This window comes from Chelonoidis abingdonii, chromosome 15 (genome assembly GCF_003597395.2).
Source record: "Chelonoidis abingdonii isolate Lonesome George chromosome 15, CheloAbing_2.0, whole genome shotgun sequence".
Taxonomy (NCBI): domain Eukaryota; kingdom Metazoa; phylum Chordata; order Testudines; family Testudinidae; genus Chelonoidis; species Chelonoidis abingdonii.
In genome coordinates, this window is record NC_133783.1 from 29,195,154 (window position 1) to 29,219,116 (window position 23,963).

The 23,963-nt window shown below is 36.5% G+C and overlaps 1 protein-coding gene across 3 annotated transcripts in view; it reads right to left on the reverse strand.

The window, feature by feature from the left end:
• PRKG1 (protein kinase cGMP-dependent 1) overlaps nt 1-23,963 on the reverse strand; it is a 952,768-nt gene that overhangs the window by 40,978 nt on the left and 887,827 nt on the right. For all 3 annotated transcript variants that reach the window (XM_075072659.1, XM_075072658.1, XM_075072660.1), the window contains one exon: nt 6,478-6,574. In XM_075072659.1, coding sequence (XP_074928760.1) covers nt 6,478-6,574 — 97 coding nt within the window. The remainder of the gene's footprint in view (nt 1-6,477; nt 6,575-23,963) is intronic.

Below are 23,963 nucleotides of genomic sequence, written 5' to 3' on the forward strand. Positions count from 1 at the left end.
ATGTGCAAATATGCTTTTATCAGAGGGTACTTATTTAACTTTTTGTCCCAGTATAAACCTTAGAGGCAAGTCTTATAGTCAAAGATGTTGGAAAGAACAGAAGAAAACATGTGAGTAATACATACCGTTCCATGCATAAAATCATCTCAATAAAAGTTAAGTACCAGAATAAGTGTTATTTAGGTAATATATATTAAACAAAATAAAAATCACATTACTGTGTTTCTTGAAAATAATATTCACTTCTACAATCATTCACATGCTCAATTTTATTTTCATTTTAATTAAGAAATCTAGACTTAAAACAAATCCTCTTTCTATGCATTGTTGTTAGAGCAAGCTTTGTTACCCATTGGCTTCTTTGAGGTCAATTGGAGTTTTGCCATTGATGTCAATGGAGCCAGGATTTCACTCATTATTTATAATTATTGGACTTATTACTCCCAAATAGATTGTAAATTGCAAAGTTTTCAAATCATTTCATTCACTAATCTTAAACATTTTTTTTCAACCTACCAAGGCCAATTGGCAAAAACAAAAAACAAACATAACAGCAATCAAACTCTTTCTTCCTTATTCATTTGTTTCCTTTTCATATCCACCTATCCACTACAGTCGAGAAAATTAAGCATAAATGTTAGTTTGATAGATGTGCCACAGACAATACCTCATCATTTTTGGAACTCCGTGTCATTCCTTCTGGGTAAAAGTTTCCATACAAAAAGAAACACTCACAAAGTATTTTAATACAATGCTTTCAATAAATATTAAAAACCAGAGAAAGACAAATAAAGAAAATCCACTTTCTGTAGTATTCAAGCCTAGTGTGATAGTGTCATTCAAAGCCTTAAAATCATCTTCCGTGCCAATTACAGCATTCAGAATACCCATTCTTTTTAAGGAAGGAATTCAGAACCTTCCAAGATAAGGCCCTTAGTTGTTTCCTTGTGTGCCTATGTGTGCATGCGCACACACAGAAAGCTTGCTTTTTTTAAACCTTGTATTCTTTGCAAACTAAAAAAGAGGGACGAAGAAAAGGCTGCTTATACAAAAACAGAAAGAATGTCTATACACTTGGAAATATACCCAAATAAGTGTCAGAATCTCACTTCTGTCATCCTGTTGGAGTAAAATTAAATTTTCCCAAGCCAGCTAATTAATCAAGTAGGGCTTCTGGAAAGCCGTAAAAAGGAGTATTTACAAAAATGCCTAGAGGCGGGGCGGTTCTAGCCATTTCGCCGCCCCAAGCATGGCGGCACGCCGCAGGGGGCACTCTGCCGGTCGCCGGTTCCGCGGCTCCGGTGGACCTCCCGCAGGCGTGCCTGTGGATGCTCCACCGAAGCCGCGGGACCAGCGGACCCTCCGTAGGGACATGTGCAGGAGGGACGCCTGCGGGAGGTCCACTGGAGCCGCGGAACCAGTGGACCCTCTGCAGGCACGCCTGCGAGAGGTCCACCAGAGCCGCCTGCCGCCCTCCTGGCAACCGGCAGAGCGCTCCCCACGGCATGCCGCCCCAAGCACGTGCTTGGCGTGCTGGGGTCTGGAGCCGCCCTTGCCTAGAGGTTGCAACAAATTTAATAGCACTCTAGAAATAATTCCATGGCCAGCTATCTCTTAAAATGTAAATTAGCATGCCCACACTGTCTGTTTAAAATCTGTTTTGTATAGACCCAATGCAGCCAAATTCTTAAGCATATGCATAACTTTAACCATATGCCTAAGTCCATCCCATCTCAGCAAAGAAGTTAAGCATGTGCTTAAGTTCCATTGACAGTAATGGAACATTAGTACACGCACAGTGTTAAAACACATAATTAAGTGCTTTGCTGAACTGAGACCTAAAAGACTAGACTAAATTACCCAGTTGTTTATAATTTGGTTTTCACAATCTTGGTCCTGCTAGTGAAGGCATGGGGCTGGACTCGATGACCTTTCAAGGTTCCCTTCCAGTTCTAGGAGATAGGAATATCTCCAATTATTTATTTTTTATTTTTATTTATTTGTCAACATGGCACCAATAACAGGATGCTGCCCTTTGGCAGTGCGTTATACTTGAATATTAGGTATATCAACTGCTCACTACCAACTTATATATCTATGAAAATGGGACGTGGGAAAGATGAGGTTTTCATAGTCAATAGTTTTGATTGACATACAGGACCTAAAAAGTTGACTATAGTTTCAGATCTGATGTCAAATTGGACAATGGTTTCACTCATGTCTATGACTAAGTGTGGAGCAGTGGTACTAATTTTGTAATTTTATAAACACAGCTTTAGAAACTTAAACTTTTTCTTTGCCATTCACCTGGCAAGGTCTCTGAGTGATAGTCAAGCATCTCTGAAGTGATAACAACATAAGGAACTGATTTTTACTCTCCTTGTGCTCAGTGCCCCTTCACTTGACTCAGTTTTCTTGCAGCTTTGAATTTATATTTATATTTCTAGATAAACTGATATACTTATTCCAATGCGGACAAGAATAACCTGTGTTTAAGTCTAAAATATGTAGAGTTAGGGGCAGATAGCTCTAAAAAAAGATTGAAATCAGGAGGAAACCAGAGAGCAATAATAACAGAAATAACTAAACGAGAAGATATGACCTGATGTTGGAGGGCAGGTGAACATGTGGTGGACCTTAATGGAAAATGACATTCTATGGGTAACAACATTCATTTAAATTTTAGGTCTCCCCAAAAGAATGAAAATGTGCAAGATATTTTTCAGAAAATAAGACAATTGTATTATTTTTCAGGGAAAAAACCACAAAGACATTTTTATTTTACATATTGTTTCTTTATATTTCATATCAATTTAATGTTCAGTAACTTGACTTCATACACCATATGCACAGTTTGTTGCCTCAATGGAAGATGCTTAGATATAACTTTGATGAATGCCATGTAATGAGTCAACAGTAAGATAGAGAGCTAGACAGCGCTGAGGGATTTGCCTTTGTACACTACAGCTAAGCTTGGTCAAAAAGTTCCTTCTTTTTCCCCACAATGATGTCCTAGGAGAATCAGCATCATTGTGTGAATTTTTTTTCCTGTTAGGTTATATAATTAAAAACTGAGATATCTTGTTTTACTTCCTTTTCTCACATCCTTGGACAACTGGATACCAAGTTGTGGAAGATATTTCCTGGAGTAGTTTCTACCTACCTGGCAGACATTAGCAATATAAGAGGGTAGCTCTGGGTATGCCTCAAGACTAATACATGTGTAGCTTGTGGGCTGTCTGAACAGTTCTGTTTATCTTTGATATATTTTGGACTAGGAATACAAGACACAATTTCAACACTTTGTAAATAAGAACCCTTAGCTCACTTTGTCTATTTTATGGTTGTTCTATAAACTTGCCTCCAGGGCCATCATTCAGTCCGTATATTCCACCAGGTATCACATTTTTGTTGTGAATTCACTTTAGTGTGTAGTTATGTACCTCTTATGTCTCTATTTGTCATATAAAAAAACCCGCTATTTTTGGCATGTTTACATGTTAGTATTGCTTTAGCCATGCTTACTCCAGCTGAGTGCCCTACGATGTAAACACGGAATGGAATTTATTGGCAATTAACTCTGTAAGCAGTGCATGCTGATACAAAGTAAGTTTGAATACATCTATTAAGTATTTTTCAGGGATGAATGCTCTGTTTATAGTTTCCATTGGTTATATTGTCCCAGCTACATAGCATTAAACACTTCCATGTTCACTTGCAGTTAAAAGTGAAGCTCCAGCTCTTCCTTTTCTACCTCAGTGACATCATAGCGGTATCAGCATCAGAAGTCTATTAATTCAATAGCTGTTCTTTGTCTTAAGTAAAGTGAGCACTAGTCTGATCACAAGTGTGTATTTTGGATGTACATATCAGGCAGAGTGACTGGGGAAGGGAGGACTGAGTTCCTAAGTGAATGCGTCAAACAACGTAGAAGCCAACAAACTGCCAGTAGAAGAAGAGTGAGAAAATTGGAATTCTTTAACAGTCCCTTTTACCAGTAGCCAAGAGTTCTTTAATGGTTCTATGTGGAAGGAAAGAATTGGCATATGGTGTGTGCTTGATAGAAAAGCATAAGCTTAGTTTGGTTTTTGCTTAATTGAAATGTGCCATTCTTTTTATAACTAAGAAGACTGTCAATGGCTGGAATAGCAGTGACAACAACTTTGGAGTCTCTTCTGGTCTCTCCTTCCAATGAAAGACTTTGATAGATGCTTACTACAGAGGAAGTCTGTTTGGGGGCAAAAAAAAAAGGACAAAAATGGCACCCATGATGATAAGAGTAATATGGAACAGAGGTCAGATATCTAAGAAAAACTGTACAAACTCCATGTATAACAATACAAGCCTACTGGAAATGTCTATTAACTTATACAGACAACAAAATTACACAGGAAAGACCACATCACCACATTTGACAGCTAAGATTTTTCATTACAGATGATTTTATATGACTACTACATTTCAACTTTTTGCTACAAAAAACACCAATCAATTCCACTCTAATCTCCATAGAATTGACAATTAAGTAACTGACTGTCTTGCCAAAAGACATGTATCTGCATCTACACTGACTCAAGGGATGAGCTCTCAAAACAGTCTAGCATTCACAGAGGTGTCTGGAGTATCATCCTTATATTTATACAAACCATATCTGAAAGTTAAACTACAGTCCAATAGTAACATTCTTGCTCTTTAGCCAGGATTTGAATCCCAGACATTCCAATTTCTAACCTCCTCACTGGGTATACTACTTAAGGGCTTAACGTCACACCTTGGGGATGGGAAAGCTATCACTGCAAAAGCTGAGATTAAACTATGAACATTGTTCTTTCCAATACAGTGCATTTTACTTGATCACAGTTTTTCCGGAGAAGCACAATAATTATAACATTTTTGAGCAACAAATTACACCCCTGCTATATGATGACAAGCTTGTTTAAGGCTTTCCTATGTTATATAGGCACTGAGGTTATAGCACCAATGTTGCCGTGTCTGCTCTTGTTTCTCAACCAAGTCCTGTTTTGCATACTATAATAGGTATTGACTTAGGTCCTGCCCACACAATATGACTTCTGACTAATGTTGTAACAGTTGGAGGCACAGACATCGTCACTGGCTATGAATAACACAGTTCAAATTATGTCCTAGTCCAGAAATCTTTACGGGATTAGAGTCCTAGAAACAACAACTCTAAAACTCCCATGAAGGATCATCTTTGGTTAAATTTTAATAAAAATGAAAGTCCAAAAACAAAATAAAAACAGACCAAATAAAACCCTCTCAAAAATAAAACCAAACAAATGAAACATATGTCATTCAATATTACAAAATGTTGAGACTAAGTTAAGATTGCTAAACTAACAGAAGTCAGGAGAGTCAAAGTTCTCATTGACACTCTGTACTCTGACCTGACATAACGTATGAGCTATAGTCACAAGGCACAGCTAAATGATGTAAATCTGAGGGTCACAGTTTTAACATTGAACTTACTGGCTTTTAGCTACTTTCACAAACATTCCAGTGTTATTTTTACAATATTTCATAAGCAGTAATACAAATGCTTTTTGCTGATTTTCAAGATCTAAGCACTAAGGGGTTAATGTAAAAATAGTGCTTTATCCCTATACTTCTATGGAATGGGGGTTCCCATTCTTTTTTGTGATGGCATCAGTAACTCTGTTTACTGCACTGTACATAACTTATAGGAGTTCCTAACATACTGAACTAGTGTTGTATATCAGGGACTCCTTGGTGAGCACAGTAAATAAACTAACCTCCAGTTACTAATATAAGTTTCTTATTCACTTGATATTTCAAATGGGTCATTCAACTGATAACATCTCATGTTTTTCCCTGCTTAATCTTTGCTTTTAATGAAAAAACTATCCATATGTACCAAAATGCATGGGGAGATTTTGCATCAGTTATATTTCTTCCTTACAAATTTTGCAAAGAACATTCTTCTATGAATTTCGGTTATTACAACTGAACCACATATTCCAAAATATCTACAGAATCCAGGTTTCTTGTTAATCAATGGCATTATTTGGCTCTGCTTCTGAATTGTTTTTTTCAATTATTGCTAATTAAGATTTTAGATTTCTGTTTACATTTTATCTTTAACATTTGTATGTTCATCCATATCATTTTTTTAAATAAAACATAAGCTATGTTCATAGGTAGTACTGTTTAAACATAACACTACACTGGAGGATGAAGGCATAATGAATGCAGCCCTTAGTGATGGGATTTCCTTAAGGTTAACTGCTTGAAGTTCATTCATTCCTATTAACTCTAAAATTGAATACAGCTTTTCTCAGTTACTGGACAATTTAGAATCCTGGAATGTAGTTAATTTATAGTAAATCAAATCCTCTAATGAGGAACGACTAAAAGAGGGGAAAGACACATTTGTCCCAGAACAATACAATTATATAGACACCAAAGTTATTTAAAAAACAAAGAAAGGTTACCTACCAGTTCAACTCGTCCAAAACCTCCAACTCCAAGAGTGTCAATGATGTTGAAATCAGACAGTTTCAGGTTGGCGAAGAAGGCAGCTTCAGCTTCATATCTGGATTTTTTTATGTGAAAAAATGGAAATTTCTTAGAGGTGCAAATCTGGGTATTGCATAAGATTGTACCTGAATGGCATGAGTGTGGAACAGGATTTACCTGGTTAACTTCCATCTTGTGTCAAAGTCTGTGTTTGTTTACACTCATAGTTTTGTTGGTCCCAATTGTAAAGTATAACATATATTTGCACTTTTTCCCCCAAAGTAGGAAAATCAAAGTTTCTACTATGTGTCTATAAAACAAATTTTTGTGCTGTAATTCAATTCCAGTTATCAGTTGAATGCTATATTTTGACACTTCCTATTAATCTTCTGCTCAGGACTGTTTTGCCTTTCAGTATTTCTGGAAGATAAAGTCTCTCATATGGGTTTCCCTTATCCACAGGCTAGCAGTAGTTTCTATAAATGTTTATTGAAAGTAGCAAGATCATTAAGGTCCCTGGAGAGCAATCACAGCCAAGTTTTATGAAATCAGATCCAATAAGCTGAGGGCTGGCATGCAAATGTCTGAAATGAATGACTTCAGACACATATTAACATTCCTAAAAATGTATCTTCACTTCTTTTATATTTATAAGCTTATTTAGAGCAGAAATTCCCAGCTAGTATCCGACAGTCCTGAAGCTTTCTCTTTAGCCTGTGTACAAGTGGCTTGCAATAAAAGCTCACAAAGCACTAACTATGCAAGCATGCAAATCTGACACATGCAGGCCTGCCAAAATAAGCTTCCCACAAATATACTTGTGAATATGAATCCCTTAAAATATCTCCTTGTTGAGGATTATGGTATTTTTAGAAGGCTCAGAAGGCAGATGGATGAACAGGATCCACCCGCTTAATAAACTTTGGACAAGGAGGCATTCAGTTGCCAAAAAAGTCCCTAGTGCATAGTCAAATGCAACATTTGACATTCAGGAACACAGAACTGTATGTGAAAGTAATGTTGACAGGATTATGAACACAAGCATGCAGGGTAGGAATTGTTTAGTGAGTTTACCGATATACAATATTTAATTTTATGCCCATATTTTGCATTTAGAGGATCCAAATAGCCTACAAAGTGCTATTTCATGATAACACAATAAGTAAGCATAGCTCACTACAGATAAGGTTTTAATATTTTCTGATAATAATACAGTCATGATAAAATGTCATAATGTTATCAATGATCATATACACCTATCAATCCACCTATCTTTTTAATGTAGCTAATCTATCTATCTAAACTGTCAGGGCTGTCACTGAATAATCTAATCTAATTCAATAATGGAATGTAACTGATTTACTCCCACCTTATTCCCCTCAAGCCAGCATTTGTTATTCTTTTAAAAGTGAAAGGACATTGTGAGGGCAGGGAAAGCAGCAGTTGACCTGTTCCAAGGTAACAGAGGAGCAGAAAAAGAGGGATAGGGGTGAGGAAGGTGTTTGGAGTGGCCATATATAACAAAGTCCAAATTAAAACATAATACAAGGCAATCCTATCTTGTGGTTTCTGATACAAATTAGTTGAGTTCTGCTTTATTATTTATAATGTTGTCAGATTCTCTCAATAACCTTGAGCCTATGGCCAAAGCAGTCTGACTGCATCTGATATTGGAAGCTAATCAGTGCTGAGTCTGTTTAATACTTGAAATAACCTTGCATGACATGTCTTCTTATTGATTATTTTATACTAGCCATGATATGCATATTAAACTGGCAACAGAAAAGCTAAGTGTTGTTGGTAAATAAAAGGTCTACTTATAAATCTAATTTCTAAATAACAAAGAACAAATTACATTAGCAGCTGCAATCCGGTCAGGAAGATGTTACTTCAGTCTGGCTTCCTGGACGAATTTAAACTATAAATATATTACAGTTTGTGATTTCTAATGTTGTAGCTCTTTTGGCTAATTTGCTATATTTAATAGTTTCTAGGGTTTAGATGTAATGGTAGGGCTGAGATCCTGTCAAGGATTTGTGCCCTAGTGTTGAACCAAATGATGGAATACTTCCCATTGCCAAGGCACAAAGCACCACATTAGCCATCCTGCGGCGGGAAGGAGCAAGACAATGTGGTGACTGGGTTTATCAAATGAGGCACTCTATATGCATTAAGCCAAGTCATTTATTCCACAACATAGGACATGTGATATGCACTTGGGGAGTGCCATGCTGGCCAACCCATGATGTCGGGGAGGCATAGGATCCTGCCCTCTTCCCCAATCCTGGGAAACTTGATTGGATTTCTCCAATGCTGAGGAAGCAGGGGATCTGACATGCTAAGTGCATTTTTTCAAATGTTGTTAAGGCCTCCACGATCAGTTTTTGCATAGCTAAGACATGGAATAAATCATTTTCATTTCTATAATGCCTTTTATGCTGAAAGACTATAAAGTGCTCCATAAACTATGTACAGTTCATTCAATTCCACTTGAAAGGAGAAAGCCTGCCCCAACATCCCAAAACAGAGTACAGATGAACAGGTGCTCTTTCTGATTCTTGGGTATTCTGTGAACCCTCTTTAAACCCCCCAGTACAAAAGAGCATTTTGCAGCAAGCATATATCCTTCATCTTTCAGTGTAGAGAGTCACAAAAATTGATGCTCTAATGGCAGCTTTTAAATTGGGCTTTCTCTCTTAATAAAAAAAGTTAATTAAAAATATCTTTAAGTTTCTATGATGCATTATTTAATTTTTTATTCTTTTTGGCTAATTTTGTTTGGTAAATAGCCTGGTCTTCTATGGTCAGTTCAGTGAAGACTGCAAAACAAATTTTGTACAGTGTGCCAGATACTTTGTCATGGGCATTATAGGAAAGAAAGAAATGAATTATATATATTCTGAAACAAAAATATATGTAAAAGAAAGTGTACAGACCAGACAACAATCCTATTTGGTCTAACAATGATAATTACACCCTAATTCTGTTTCATTCCTAAAAGTAAAAGTCAAACTCTAATCCCATTCAAACTCCGATAAAAGAAGCAGACTCTCATCCTATTCTGTTTCTTAAGGAAAATTATTTAGGGCCAAATTCTGCCCTTATATATGTGCATGTAAATCCTTGAAAAAATTGAAGTCAGTCTGGAGTAACTTCACTGAAGTCAGTTACTTCAGATTTCCTGGATGTCATTTAAAAAAAGATTGGCCAACAGGCCATGGAAAGCTTTCCCTACATATCTAAGAAGAAAATTTAGGCCCTACCTCTAACAGTCAAAGATTTGCATTGGGTTTTAGCTGTACAGCTAACTTTAACAGGAGTCATATAGCTCAACACTGGGAAAACCTAGCAGTAAATCTATAATGTAATTTAAACAAAAATATCAGAGTGAGAACATGCCTGTTCGTGCCATAAATTAGGAATCAACCCTTTATCCTAGTTCCCCTTAATACCAAGGATATGACTTCCATCTACTTTCTTCTTATCCATTAATTTGATTGTGTGCTGCTTTCTAAACAAAAAATGGAATGATACTGGAGTATGCACACTCTCAGAAACAGGTTCAGTCACACCACTAGTGACAGACAATGGGCAAATATAGTACGTTCAAACCATTCTGTCTACGACATTGAAATAAGATTTCTCAATTTCATGTAAAAGAGAAGCAGTGTGTTACACTTTTACCAACTACATGTTACATGTTATTCTATAGTGAATTTGCTTAATTCCAAAAATATTCTCCAAAGTGTATTTAGTCATAAAGGATTAGGAGGGCAGTTCAATGAGAACAGATACATGTGAAAGTTAAAAAATGTATGTAGACAGACATGTCTTGTTTTGGGCAGTTCAAAGAACCAGCTGCTGACAGAGACATCCAGATCCTTGGGAACCCACCCCACAGCAGGGATAGGTTGAAATGCTAGTGGGACGTTTATTACTCATGCTCTAGTGATAACTAGTGTGTTGTACAATCTGAAATAACTTGAATCTCCTTGGAAAAATATACACATAAGTTCTGCTCATATTTCTTAACGATTTCCATGCCAAAGATTCTAAAACTTTTCTCCAGCTGCATCGCAGAAGTGTTTAAGGTAGGTTAGGGGAGAAGGTTATACACTAAATATCTGGCCTTGTAAATAATGTCCCCAGGTTTGTTTGAACTAGCCATGATCCTTTTTGACCTCTGGAAGGGTTGGTGATAGCCATAAAAATGACATTTAGTTATATAATTTAATAAAGTAATTAATGTATAGAGGTACAATGAGCAGCCACAGAGAGGTGAAAATACAAAGGAAAAAAAGTGGATTGAAATTTTTCAAACAAAAAAAAGATGTGTCAAATGTGCAAGGGGGAGTTAGCTTATTCTTAGCAAACATGGATTCTCACCAAAGTATTCAACTGATAGGAGGAAAAAAACCAAACATGCCTTATAATCCAAGTTATCCATACAAAGCAACCAAACTTCTTTTAAAGCATTTTCAAGAATTTAGGCAGCAGGAGATGAAGGGAGTTAGGCAATCAACACCTACTGAATTTCAATGGGAACTGTCCGGCCAACTGTCTGGCCACTGCCCTCAAGACCTTTTTTTCCTTAGATAAAGATAATACCTCACTCTTTTAATAGGAGAGATTCCCTTTGTCTTTGCAAACATTTAGGCATCTAATCTCCTTGCCTTGGATATTTAATGTCCATTTATGTTAGAGATGGACAGAAAATAAAACATAAGCTATAGTTCAGGTTTGATGGTGACAAAATCTCATGAGCTGTTCTACTAAGAGTTTTTGCAAATCTGCATAGAAGCAATTTTGCCACCTTATTTCTTCTGAAATCTCATAAAAATGGTTATCCTTTTGATATCTCAGAAAACAAAACAAATACTAAAATCAGGCTTCTTTTGGTTCTTGTTTTGGCAGGTTTTGATCTGGGGGCTTGTATCCAAACCACCTCCTTCCCAAAATTCAAAGAGTTCCAATCAATATCCTGATTTTACAGCACATTTAGTATTAACTGAAGTTATATGTTAAAAAAAAAGTTGTCAAGAGGCCTCAACCTGTTGCTGGTCACTGTGCAGAAATCCCATTGCACAGAATTTCCCATTATTTTCAAACAGCAGTCACTGAATCAAGCCGTAAGAATCTGAATAATACATGTTATGCAGGGAAGCTGTGGTGAGGAAGGCATTGGCCATTTGCATAGTATGTTGGAATGTCCACTTTCCAACTATTTAACTAACAGATTGCTGCATAAAAACACAAAGAATTACTTTGAAATAAATTTTAAATAGGACTTGAAATGTATCTTAATCACTCAGGCACTCAAAAAAGAATGAGAAAATGACACAAGAACAGAAATTTGTAATTACCCTATTATTTAGTTTTACTGAGCTGGCTAATAAATGAACTGAATGTGTTGGGAAACATTAGACATCTGTTACTAAGCAGTCATCTCCAATACAAAACTTTGCTTAATTCCATGTACACTGCCAACTAGATGTAAATTGTAACCAATTGGGAGCCAATAATAAACTCACTGAAACTAATAAATAACTTTAAGGAAAAAAAAAGAACTTCCGTGCCTTTTTCAATGATATCTATTTATTCAATGGCTAATTTCTTTGGTTTTACATTCCATTTTATTGGCCAGCTGAATTGATTCCATACACTAGCTATTTTGCCATCCTCAGTGCAATTTTGCAAAAGAGATTTTTGGACTCATTGCAGAATGTTAAATAAACTAGTTTTCTAGCATCTGGATGATTCTGTTCAAGTCTGGCCTACAGTAGATCACATATGTAGTGTAATAATATGTTATAAGCTTTATGATCTCAACCTATTTAACTGGCACAGGACAATACCCCAAAAGCAAAACATATTTCCAAACAATTAATATTGCTTGCTCAGTAAGAGTCTAGAACTGCAATAAATTGGATCTGAGGTGGGCACATTTGTAGGACTAGTGCAGAAGGCTGCACAGTGCTAACCAGTACTTGTTCTGGCTTCAGGAATCAACCTGTATTGTAATCAGAAAAACATTCAATAACACAACCTAAATTAAAAAAAAAAATTCATCGTTTAGCTTCCTCTTCGTAGTAGTCAAAAAGAGCATTTTAGCTCTATGAGTACTCTGCTTAAAGAATGTAATTTAAATAATCTATGAGAGAGTGAAACAAACATTTCTTTATTTTGCGCATTGTGACCTTAACTATCTCAATTTCAATATAATTGAACTGACCTTTATTTTGTTGTGGTTAACATTTCCTACTGATTTTCACGTGCTTTAAAGAAAAGCTTTGTAAAGTGGCATACTTGCCATCTTTAATATTAGTTTTCTGCCACTGGAATACTTATACATGTGTTGTGCAGAATTAGAGGTACACTAATGGGATGTATTTGGTCTAAAAGGAGACTGATGCAAAATTATTATGATTTGTTTCAGAAAGCAAGTTACACCTAATCTCCAACCTGGGTGAAATCCTGGCCTCACTGAAATTAATGGCAAAACTTTTATTGACTTAATTGAGGTCAGGATTTCATCCTTATAGAATCTTGTGTTTGTGTTACACAGGGAGCAGAAGGAAAGCCATTGCAACTTAGGGTCATCTCTAAGGCCCCAAAATACTTTAACAGATGTAGCTGTAAATATATGAATGGATTCCATTGAATACATTAGGACTTATGTGCTTAAACTTACACGTGTGCTTATGTAGCTGGGGATATTTTGTGATATGACAAAAACTTCTAAAACTGTTGATTTTGATTATATTAAATAACACAGTCAACTCCTGCACCAGAACAGTTTTAGGAGGAACTGTTATCCTGAACTGTGTATTGAAAATTTGTTGGCAAGCAACAGATTCTTCAGTGATGTTAATGAACCTGCTTTTTAGGGTAAGTAAATTGAAGGTGATAAACTGGTTTAAATTAGTGAAAGAATGAATTTCACCTAATGAAACTGCAACATTGAACACTTAAGAACAAAGTTTATGAAAAAGAATTTACCATCATTTTGATGGTAAAGTATTTTTCTCACTTCTTGTCTCTATGATCTGATATACTTACACTGTACCTTGTAAAATATACAAACTGCTGCCCTCCCATGGCTTCTGATGGCTATACAGATAACTTGCTATGCCAGTTCTAGGTGTGTTTTCTGGTTTGGATTTGTGTACACCAGTTGGTAAATAGAAGTGCAATTGTAGGCATTGGGGGATTAAATTCAAGCAATGAATATTCCTATTTGTTAGTAATGTAAACAAGAGGTAAATTATATTATTGTTTCCATTCCCACTGTATTATTGACTGTCCAATTTTTTGTAATGTAGTTTAGGATATTTATTTAAAGGTCAAATTTCAAATATTTTATTTCTACTGTATGTGATTTACCCTTGGAGAATATGGAATTTATGAACGAACACATGGGCAAAAGCAAAAAATAAACGTCTCATGTTGGTTTTGCATGAGATCCTTACCTTCAACTATGCCCTGTTTGTGTGGGGCACAGACGATAAATCAACTCGCACACCTTAGCCATATTCAGGCAACAGAGAGAAGTACCGAAGATCGACAGAATATATTACAAGCAGCATGATCCAGAGCCTGGAAATGCCTGTAAGTGGATTCTTGAGAGGCATTTTGTGTTTCTTTATAAGGCTGAACAGCTGCAGAGGTGTTGTCAGTCATCCTCTCAGAGCTCCCACCCTATGTGTGGGTACCAGTGATCTTCTATCGTATGTTCAGTGTGTTGGTCATCTTCAATATTACATACAGCTGGTGGAGATGTCCCTTAATGGACCATTGTAGTACAAAGAATCATGAAGATGATATTGCTCTTTCAGGATTCAATCCTGCAAGGTGCTGAGCATCCCCAGCTCCCACTGGCTTCAATGGGAACTGAAGGACCTCAGCACCTCCCAGAATTGACCCTCAAGTTATCATTAGGTGCAGTGATGGCTGAGATGTCCAAGTCTGAGTACAAGAGGCAACAGCAGTAGACTGAATTTTCCTGAGTGGAAAAAAACACTTGTATAGGTAATGTCTGTGTTTTGTATCTCCTATCTCCAGGTACCTATTAACTGATTTTTAGATGCTCATTCATGGCACAAAAACACCCTTTCATACAGAGCCCTTTTGAATGAAGACTGCCATTGGTAAGATAAAATGATAAAAAAAGAGGCCTTTTCTTCAATTATTTTACTGACAAATATATAGTAGTTATATAGTAGTACAGAAAACTGTATATATTTTTATGGCCCATCAAATCATACTAGTAATGTCCCATTACATCAGATTAGTTTATTAGTTCATTTATTAATACAGTATCACAAAATCATATTGGGACTTCTCCATTTATAGGAAAAGACAAAATGATTCTAACAAGACACTGCACTGTTAGATAAAAAGTAATGACACAACAAGGCTTTGACATCCCCTTATTGAAGGATTGTCATTTTTGTCCACTACAGCCCCTAGTGCTGCTGACCAGGAGGGCTGGCTTGTTACTGCTGTGATTCTGAACAGGACCTTTTGCCCTTGCCATATGCATATGGAACAGGAGGGATTCTAGTATGTCCATACAGGCCATTTTCTGCAATGATTTGCTATCCTCATGGTAGACCATATCTACAGGGGACAGACATGAGCAACACTTGGAATAAAAACAGATTTTTACTTAATAAAACGGCAACAGACAGGTATTTGCTGCACTCCCAGCAAGGGCACCAAAGAGCACCAAAGACAAAATCATCACATTAATCTTTCACCCCAATCTTACTTTTTCATAAATATTAAAGGAAAGGGAGAAGGAAATATATATTAGCAGGAAAAATATTCTAAAAGAAGAGGATAATAAAACCTTTCTTTAGTTCAGGTCTCCTTCTTCCAGACCAAGATCCTTCTGAGGTCAGCAGTGCAGTGGCTTTAATTCCTGGTTTAGCTGCTACCACTTCATTTTACCCTTTTTACTTTCTACTGAAAATCCAAATCAGAGAGATTATATTTGGATTTTTAAAGGCAATGAATAGTGAGCTTGTTATGCTTGCAGCAACTATGCAATTGAAAGTTACAGCTTCACAGACAATTGCATTAAAAAGAAAGGTTTTCTTTCTTTCCAAGTTAATGTTGCTAAGGCTATGCATTTTGGTTTAACCTACCACCACTTTAAATTACAGCGTACTTGCCTTTAATGAATTCCAAATCAGGAGAAATAGCATACCTCCTAGTTTAGATTTTCTAACAGAAAGTGAACATTTGAGTTGCAGCTAAAAGAGACATTAAAGCTATGGCATCACTAACTTCCTCTGGAAGGGGAAGGAGATCTGAAATTAAAAACATAAAGTTAAAAACTAACAGAGAAGTGATTTTTCACTAGAAAAAATATTTTTATTTATTTTCAAACTACATTACGTAGGAAGTAGAATTATTAAGTAATAGGCATGTAGTATCTATGTTCACATGTTGTATCTATGTTCACAATTGGTTCATAATAATTTTAACATGTTTGAACAATTCTAATACTCAGACAAATGAATAAGTCTGAATTCAAGGACACTGCAGACTAGGTATTGTAATGGGTCTAGTTTTACATAAAACTGCCATTGAATGCACTTAGGTTTATCTTAGATACAATAATCTAGAATGCTCTTCTATTATTTATGTGCAAAGTCATATCTTATTTCCAAGCTGATAGTTGTATTTCTAAATAAATAAAAAAAATAATAGCAGTTTCTTAGTAAAAGGATTATGCCTAACAGTACTTTACACACGTTATGACTAGAAGTTAGTAGGAGTGTATCTAAAGGACCTTCCTTCTCTGGATAAATAATGTGTGGAGAGTACTTGATCAGCCTTAATTGAAAAATAAACCTGACAACCCTGCGAATGAAGTGAGAAAGATTGCCAGAAATGGCTCATCTCATCCTATTGTTTGCTAAGTCGATAACCTGCTCTCCTCTGAAGTGAAAAAATACATTATTCTTTTCAAAAAGCATCACTGTTTTTGCTTTTGTTTGAGTCCAAATTCAACCTGTTGGCAGGAAAAAATGTGTATTATGACTCTGAAACTCCTCATTGTAACAAGATGTGTTTAGGTGGCTCACACACTGTTCACTGCAGTCTTACAAAATTCTATCTGCTCATTTAAATAAATACTTTATTCAAATAATTTTTTTTGATGGGAGAGTAAAATGTTTTTTTTTTATCATCATCCTAACTGTAAAGTTTGGCGAATAGATTTTGTGTCTGACCAATTGTCATGACAATTTTGCAATTACATTAAAAAACAACAGCAATTCACTGGGTCAGTCTTACCGTATGGACAGACAAAGCAAATCTTTGGTCACAGTAATAATGAGTTCACTTGCAGTCCTCAAATAAAATTGGTAACTTCCTTAAAAGATTAAACTGTACATTCAATATGTATGAGAACAACAGAAATTTTAATGCAATCAGGTCAGACACCAAATATATGTGATGTAAGAAAACCCTTACAGTACATATGTTTAACATGAAACAGAATTAAAGCTCTACTCTAGGATGAGATTTATTGTGCTAACTGAACAAGAGTTCACAAAAGATACTTCAGACCAATTCCTCCTGCTATTATAAATTCTATAGCTATCATATGGAATTCTATCGACAGAAGGTGGGATTTTCAAAATGTCTTAAGTGAGTTAGGCATCAAGTTCCCATTGGTTTTCAATAGAAATTGGGTGCCTAACTCCCTTAGGTGCATTTGAAAATGCCACCCAGAATAGTTATATCATGTATTTGCAGTATTCAGTGCCGAATTATGTCCTGCTACTCACGTAGGCTGAAAAGCCCACCTTCTTTCTTGGGCATTTGGTGAGGAGATGGATTGCTGGGATGGAGAGGTAGTGGGACTGCTGATAGGTGTTGATATTAAGGGGGGTAGGGTTTTTTTTTGCCCTTGGGCAGTTCATTGAACCTACTGAAATGACTTAGCATGGAGAATCATATCTGCACTGATGCTGACTCCAGTGAAGAGCTGAAGAGAAGAGTTGAAGAGGAGAGCATCAGTCCCTGATCTTAGGACTGCCAGAGCCAGTTTAGTCCAAGACAGATGTTAGGTCAGACTCGAGGGCTGTGTCCTGGCTATAATCAAACCTATGGGTACCACTGGAAATAGCTTGGGCTTAGAAAAAACTCAAGGGTCCTGTAGGATGTGGTGGAGAGCTGACTATGCTGATCTTTTGGGGAAACTCTTACATCGGGGATATTTTCCAAGGGGCAATGAGCACACAGTGGCATTGTTGAGCTTTTACAGTGGTGAAGTCTATATACAAGAGCTGCAGTGCCTACATGAATTCCCCATAGTATGTTATGAAATATTATTTGCAGTTTAATAAAGTGTTTAGTGTTTAGAATGGGTATTCAAATAATTCAAATAAATGAAATATGAAATTCCCTTGGGTTCAGTGGAACTTTATCTATCTAACTGAAAGAATACACTCAGTAATGTTCCATATATATGTGACTGATTAAATAGGCAGTATCTTTACTCTTATTTGGTACTTTTATTTTCTTTAGAACAATTAAACAGAATACTGATGTTGACATTGCAACCAATTCATCCATCCAACAGTTGCTTTATCACTTTCGGTATAACTCCTATTTCCAGCAATTGAAAACTCAGCCATAAACATGTGATGCCAGCTGGAGTTTGCCAGGCAGGGTTCGGCCCTGGAGCCAGTTACTTTTTGCCATGTGCAAAATTTTTTAAAAACATCATATTGAGTTTTAAGAGTGCCGAGGCCTGCTGTGAGACTTTTGCTACTGACTTCATTAGAAACTAGACTAGACTCAGAAAATTTAAAACAAAACAAAACATGAAGCTTATAACAGTTTCCAACAAATTTTTGCACTTCTCAAACAGCACAATTTTAGCTCTTACTAGGAACAAGGGATTTTGATTATTTTAATTAAAATAGATGAGTTAAAATTTGAACATCGCTGGTAACAAGACATTTTTTAATTACTTAATTTTAATAAAGACATTTTTCTTAACACTATCTTTCCATAATAAGAACAAAGGACCAAAAGGCTACAGATCATCTGATGCACTCTATTGTGTCAATTTTATATAAACCTCTACCCCAATATAACGTGTTCTCAGGAGCCAAAAAATCTTACAGCGTTATAGGTGAAACCGTGTTATATCAAACTTGCATTGATCCACCGGAGTGCGCAGTCCTACCCTCGCCGCTTTACCGCGTTGTATTCGAATTCATGTTATATCAGGTCACGTTATATTGGGGTAGAGGTGTACCTGAATATATGAACATATAAAAACTCAGTTTTTGGATTGTAAGGTTGTAAGAATGCCTCTGATACAGTTCCTCCCTCTGGAGGGAGGAACTGTACATTTTGCTTACTTCTACTGCTAAAGCAACCCTGCAAAAGATATTTTTGACCCTGTCTCTGGCTAGTTCATAAAGGGCCAGGTCCAAAGACCATTGAAGTCAATGGGAAGATTCCCACTGATTTTGGATCAGAGTCCATGCTGGACAAGTGTAAGTGTGGGTTGACAGAATAGCCTTTCACAGGGCTGCTGAGATTCGCGCTTTGAGTCTCAGGGTTAGGGCTGGCTGGAAGCCAGATTTTTTGTTTCTCAGGATTTTTTTTAAAAAAAATCTGTTCAGAAATGGAACAAAACCAAACATTTTTGAAATTTCCTGTGAAACAAAATTCTGAAAAAATACTGTTTGGGATCAACTGAAATTTTTGTTTAAATAAAATCAGTATGTTTCATTATGATTTTGACTTGCTTCATTTTATATTATAAAATTAAAAAAAAAAAAAAAAACCCTGAAAGAAACATTTTCTAATGGAAAACTGTAACACATATTTTCAGTTTTGTCAAAATGGACACGTTTCCATGAAACATTTTGCGTTCAAGGAATCAGCAAAATGTCTCGTCCGCTTTACTTATGATACAGGAAATAAGCTGAGAGGAACAGGGCCTGCAAACTGTTAAGGACAATGTGCCCAGCATACATCACCTGCAGCTGGCTGGGAGAGATACTGTTTTATAAGAAACTTCAAACACATTCTGTGCCAATGGCTGGTCATCAAAGCTGCCCCTGCTATCACTTTCTCAATGCTGGTGTTAAGCACTCTCAAGTGAGCCATTAATCCTGTTTGGCAGAAGTTAAAAAATGGCCACTACACCATAATTTATTTTCACTGGATTACATTTAAGCCTCTATTCCCTGTCCATACTTAAGTCTCTACTCCCTGTAGAGATGTTTTCCTTTTTGTCAGCCATCCTTGGTTCAACAGGGGTATAGTGTTAGTCTAATATTGCAGAGAAATGTGTGCAGGGCTCAGTGATATGCTAAGCCTGTCTGCACAGAAGATGAGCATAAACTGAGAGTGTAGTGCTACCCATTTGGCTTTATGAACTTTTTAGCACTGCACAGTGGCCTCCAGTATCCTTATTGAGTGCAGCAGAGCTGACACAACTGTCAGTGGCAGTATCACTGTAGGTGACAGCTCTACTAGTACTTGTTGCAGAATATTGTTTGCAATTGCTGAATCCATTTCCATTCCTCTAACTATAGTTAATGGAACACAACAAATATTAAATTCTGACTTAAACCCACAGGTTAAATTTCTTTTTAAAAATCTCTTCACTTCTCAATGCTGCAGCTTGCTAGCAACTTCCTCTGGGGAGAGAGGAATGCAGGCCCTTTAGGCAGATGGATTTGAAGGAGGGCAAGATAGCAAGACATTGATATAAACTGTTTTTGCTAGGACTTGGCCACTGGGCATTTTCATTAGTATTCAGTGAGAGGTATGGATTTTAGTGTCCAGGTATTACTGCAGAGTCTAGTATTCAAAATCTAATTTTTAAATTATCAGAATGAAGTAGTAAATTAAGTCTCACATTCTCAGTATTTGGCTCACTAGTTTTACCAGCTCCCACCTGTCCTCAAAAATCTCAGGACTGGGAGGTAATTCACTACTTATCACCCATTCATCAATTTTGTCTTTTCTATAATTGAGTGTGCATATGAAAAACATGTTTGGAAGATAGGACTTCAAGTTTTCTTCCCACCCTCCCATTTGATTTCTATAGGAAAAAATTCCATAGGGAACAGGACTGAAGTAAATTAATATCATTTAGATGAAGAAAGAAATACCTGAAAACCACTATTTTTGCCATTGGAATGCACCAAATGGTATCTCCACTTAAAAGAAAGTTCCAGGGGAAAGTACTAGAATCCCCTACACAGACAAATGCAAATGAAACATATTTAACATTGTTACAAACATTGAGACACCTCCACCCATCCTGAACTACTGAAGAAAAATTAATCCCTTTCTATCTCATCAATCCTTGTCTTGTGGTTAAATAATATATTCTACCAACCTGCAGGGACTGGGGAAATGGGAAGAGGACCTACCTAAAAAGTGATCTATGAAGGCACCTATCCCCACATCTGACTCCTTTGGATGGCCATGCCTCCTAAGCCAATAGAGTTCTACGCATTGTTTGTACAGGTGAATTTCTGTGAGTTTGAGGGAGAGGTGAGCCTGATGCAATCTCTCTCTCTCCCTCTGTCAGTTCTGGACCCACTCCAACAGAATTTCTGTTACTCTGATACCCTCCTTGCTGCACAACAGAAGAGAGGATATAGCCTCTAATCTATACAAATTAGGTATCTGCTATTTTCCTTCATAGCAAGTTTATCTCCCAAGGACATTTTATTCGAAATTGCTTGAACATTTTGTTAAACATTTAATCGAATTCACCTGGTATAAATTTCTGTTTCTTTCTGGATGTTCTGAGAACCTGTTTGATCCTTGAAATTAATCCCTGAATACTATATGCCATGTATAATTCTGTCCTTACCCCATATATTATTCTCAATGTGAGATGGTTGTATATATAGGTGAGAGAATTCTGTACTTTGACTTTAGTTATGAGGTACTTACTTTGATTATAACTAGTACCGTGCTCTTTAATGGCAAGTCTATCACCTTAAGAATAACTCAGATCAGTAAATAGACTAAGGCACGTGCCTGACACCATACTTGGAAGAAGAGCAAAATACTTATTCTAAGGTAATTTGCAGCAGTTGGCAAAGAAAAGGTGCATTGGTGTTAAAACATTAGCTAACACCTCCTCAATAAGTAGCATCTAGTCTCAAGGAAAAAACAGTATAATTACAGCATCCAACTGGTCAAATCACAGTCGTTTTGTTCAGTTAATTCTGCTCTTTTTTGTACTGCTTTACAAAATCTCAGGAGTTTATAAATGCATTGCATACTGCTAATTAGAGCCTGTGAAGTTAAAATCTGCTCATCTAAGCACATAAACACTTGATGACCCCCTTGTTTCTAGCCTGAACGTAAAAAGACTGCACTGCTTGCATAAGTAAATGTTCACCATGGCAACAGCAATGCTCTGATGAAGAACTTGATTCCTTTTTAAAGAAAAAATTAAAAAAAGGAAAGAAAAGAAAAGATCAGATGCTCTCAGCCTCGTTTTCATGACCTCTTGATATTATACATATATATATGTGCAACTTACCATGTTCTTCATTAATTACTTATCGACTGAACTCACACAGGTATCAAGTAATACTGCATGACCGGATTTCTGCTCTGGGAGTGTTATGTGAAATAGCCATATTAACCTGCTCATCCTTTAAAGGTTTTCCTTCACAGACAAAGACTTACTTGCTAAAGTTTGATTCAACACATAGTTGTCAACTGCCAACCCATGGTCTCACCTATCAAGGGGTGCTGAGAGACATTTCCATGTACCATGGACTGCATAATCTACTGTAAATTCCTAAGGAGGCCTGGGTTTATCATAAGAGTGTTACAATTTTGCTTTAGCAGATACGAAAATATGGGTGGGAGTCTGTGGTTCCTGACAAACTTCAGCAAAAAGGCACCAATGAGAATTTTATTTGTTGTATTAGGGTTCAGAAGTTTCCAAAACTTTATTTCATACATTTAAATCCTTCATTCATTTCACAGATGAAGCAGTATTTCAGTCATTCTGGCCTTGCTGCTGAAGGCTCCAATGGCTGAAACATCAGTAGATACCTGGAATAAATGACATGTGTTTTAAATTTTGGAAACAGGGACAGAGTAAGGGACAGAGTAAGTCTCTCTCTAGTGAACTTCTGTGACATCTTCTGAGATGATTAGGAAAGCATTGGTTTTCTAATAGAGCTGCTAGTAGTGTTCTTCTACTGCATCCTGTATCAAACAGTGAAGCTGTTTTAAAAATTATTTGCTGAAAAACTGCAACTATTCAAAATATGACAAAAAGTTTGTATTATATAAATATTTTGGACAGGCTTGAAATATCCTTTCTGAAAGGCGAGGTAGGATATTTGCTGAAGGCATAATGAGAGTCAAACTCTTACTGATCAGTAGTAAATTCACATGAATATTCTTTTAACTCAACAATAACAATAGCCTACTTTATCACAGTATAACAATGTAATTCATGTGATGGCACACAGAAATCACATACCATCACTAAACATTTTGCAAACAAAACAGAACAAATTTAAAATGTGTCATGATCCTTTTCTATATCATTTCGATAGTTTCCATTTTTGTGGTCCTAATGACAGCAACAAAATAAGTGAGTAGTAAAGGGTAGATTGTGCCTATGGGATACAGCTCTGAATCTGAGTCATGTGGCACTGCACTCCCTCCAGGGATGCTCATGGAAGAATTGTGCTTAAAAAAGAAAAAAATCATCTTTGAAAGTAAAATGAATAAATGTAAAGTAATGCACATTGGAAAAAAATAACCTCAACTATACATACAATATGATGGGGGCTAATTTAGCTACAGCTAATCAGGAAAGAGATCTTAGAATCATCGTGGATAGTTCTCTGAAGACATCCATGCAGTGTGCAGCGGCAGTCAAAAAAGCAAACAGGACGTTAGGAATCATTAAAAAAGGGATAGAGAATAAGATGGAGAATATCTTATCGCCCTTATATAAATCCATGGTACACCCACATCTTGAAGACTGCATACAGATGTGATCTCCTCATCTCAAAAAAGATATACTGGCATTAGAAAAGGTTCAGAGAAGGGCAACTAAAATGATTAGGGGCTGGAATGGGTCCCATATGAGGGAATATTAAAGAGGCTAGGATTTTTCAGATTGGAAAAGAGGAGACTAAGGGGGGATATGATAGAGGTATATAAAATCATGAGCAGTATGGAGAAAGTGAATAAGGAAAAGTTATTTACTTGTTCCCATAATATAAGAACTAGGGGCCACCAAATGAACTAGGGGCCACAGCACACAGTCAACCTGTGGAACTCCTTGCTTGAAGAGGTTGTGAAGGCTAGGACTATAACAGGGTTTAAAAGAGAACTAGATAAATTCATGGAGGTTAAGTCCATTAATGGCTATTAGCCAGGATGAGTAAGGAATGGTGTCCCTAGCCTCTGTTTGTCAGAGG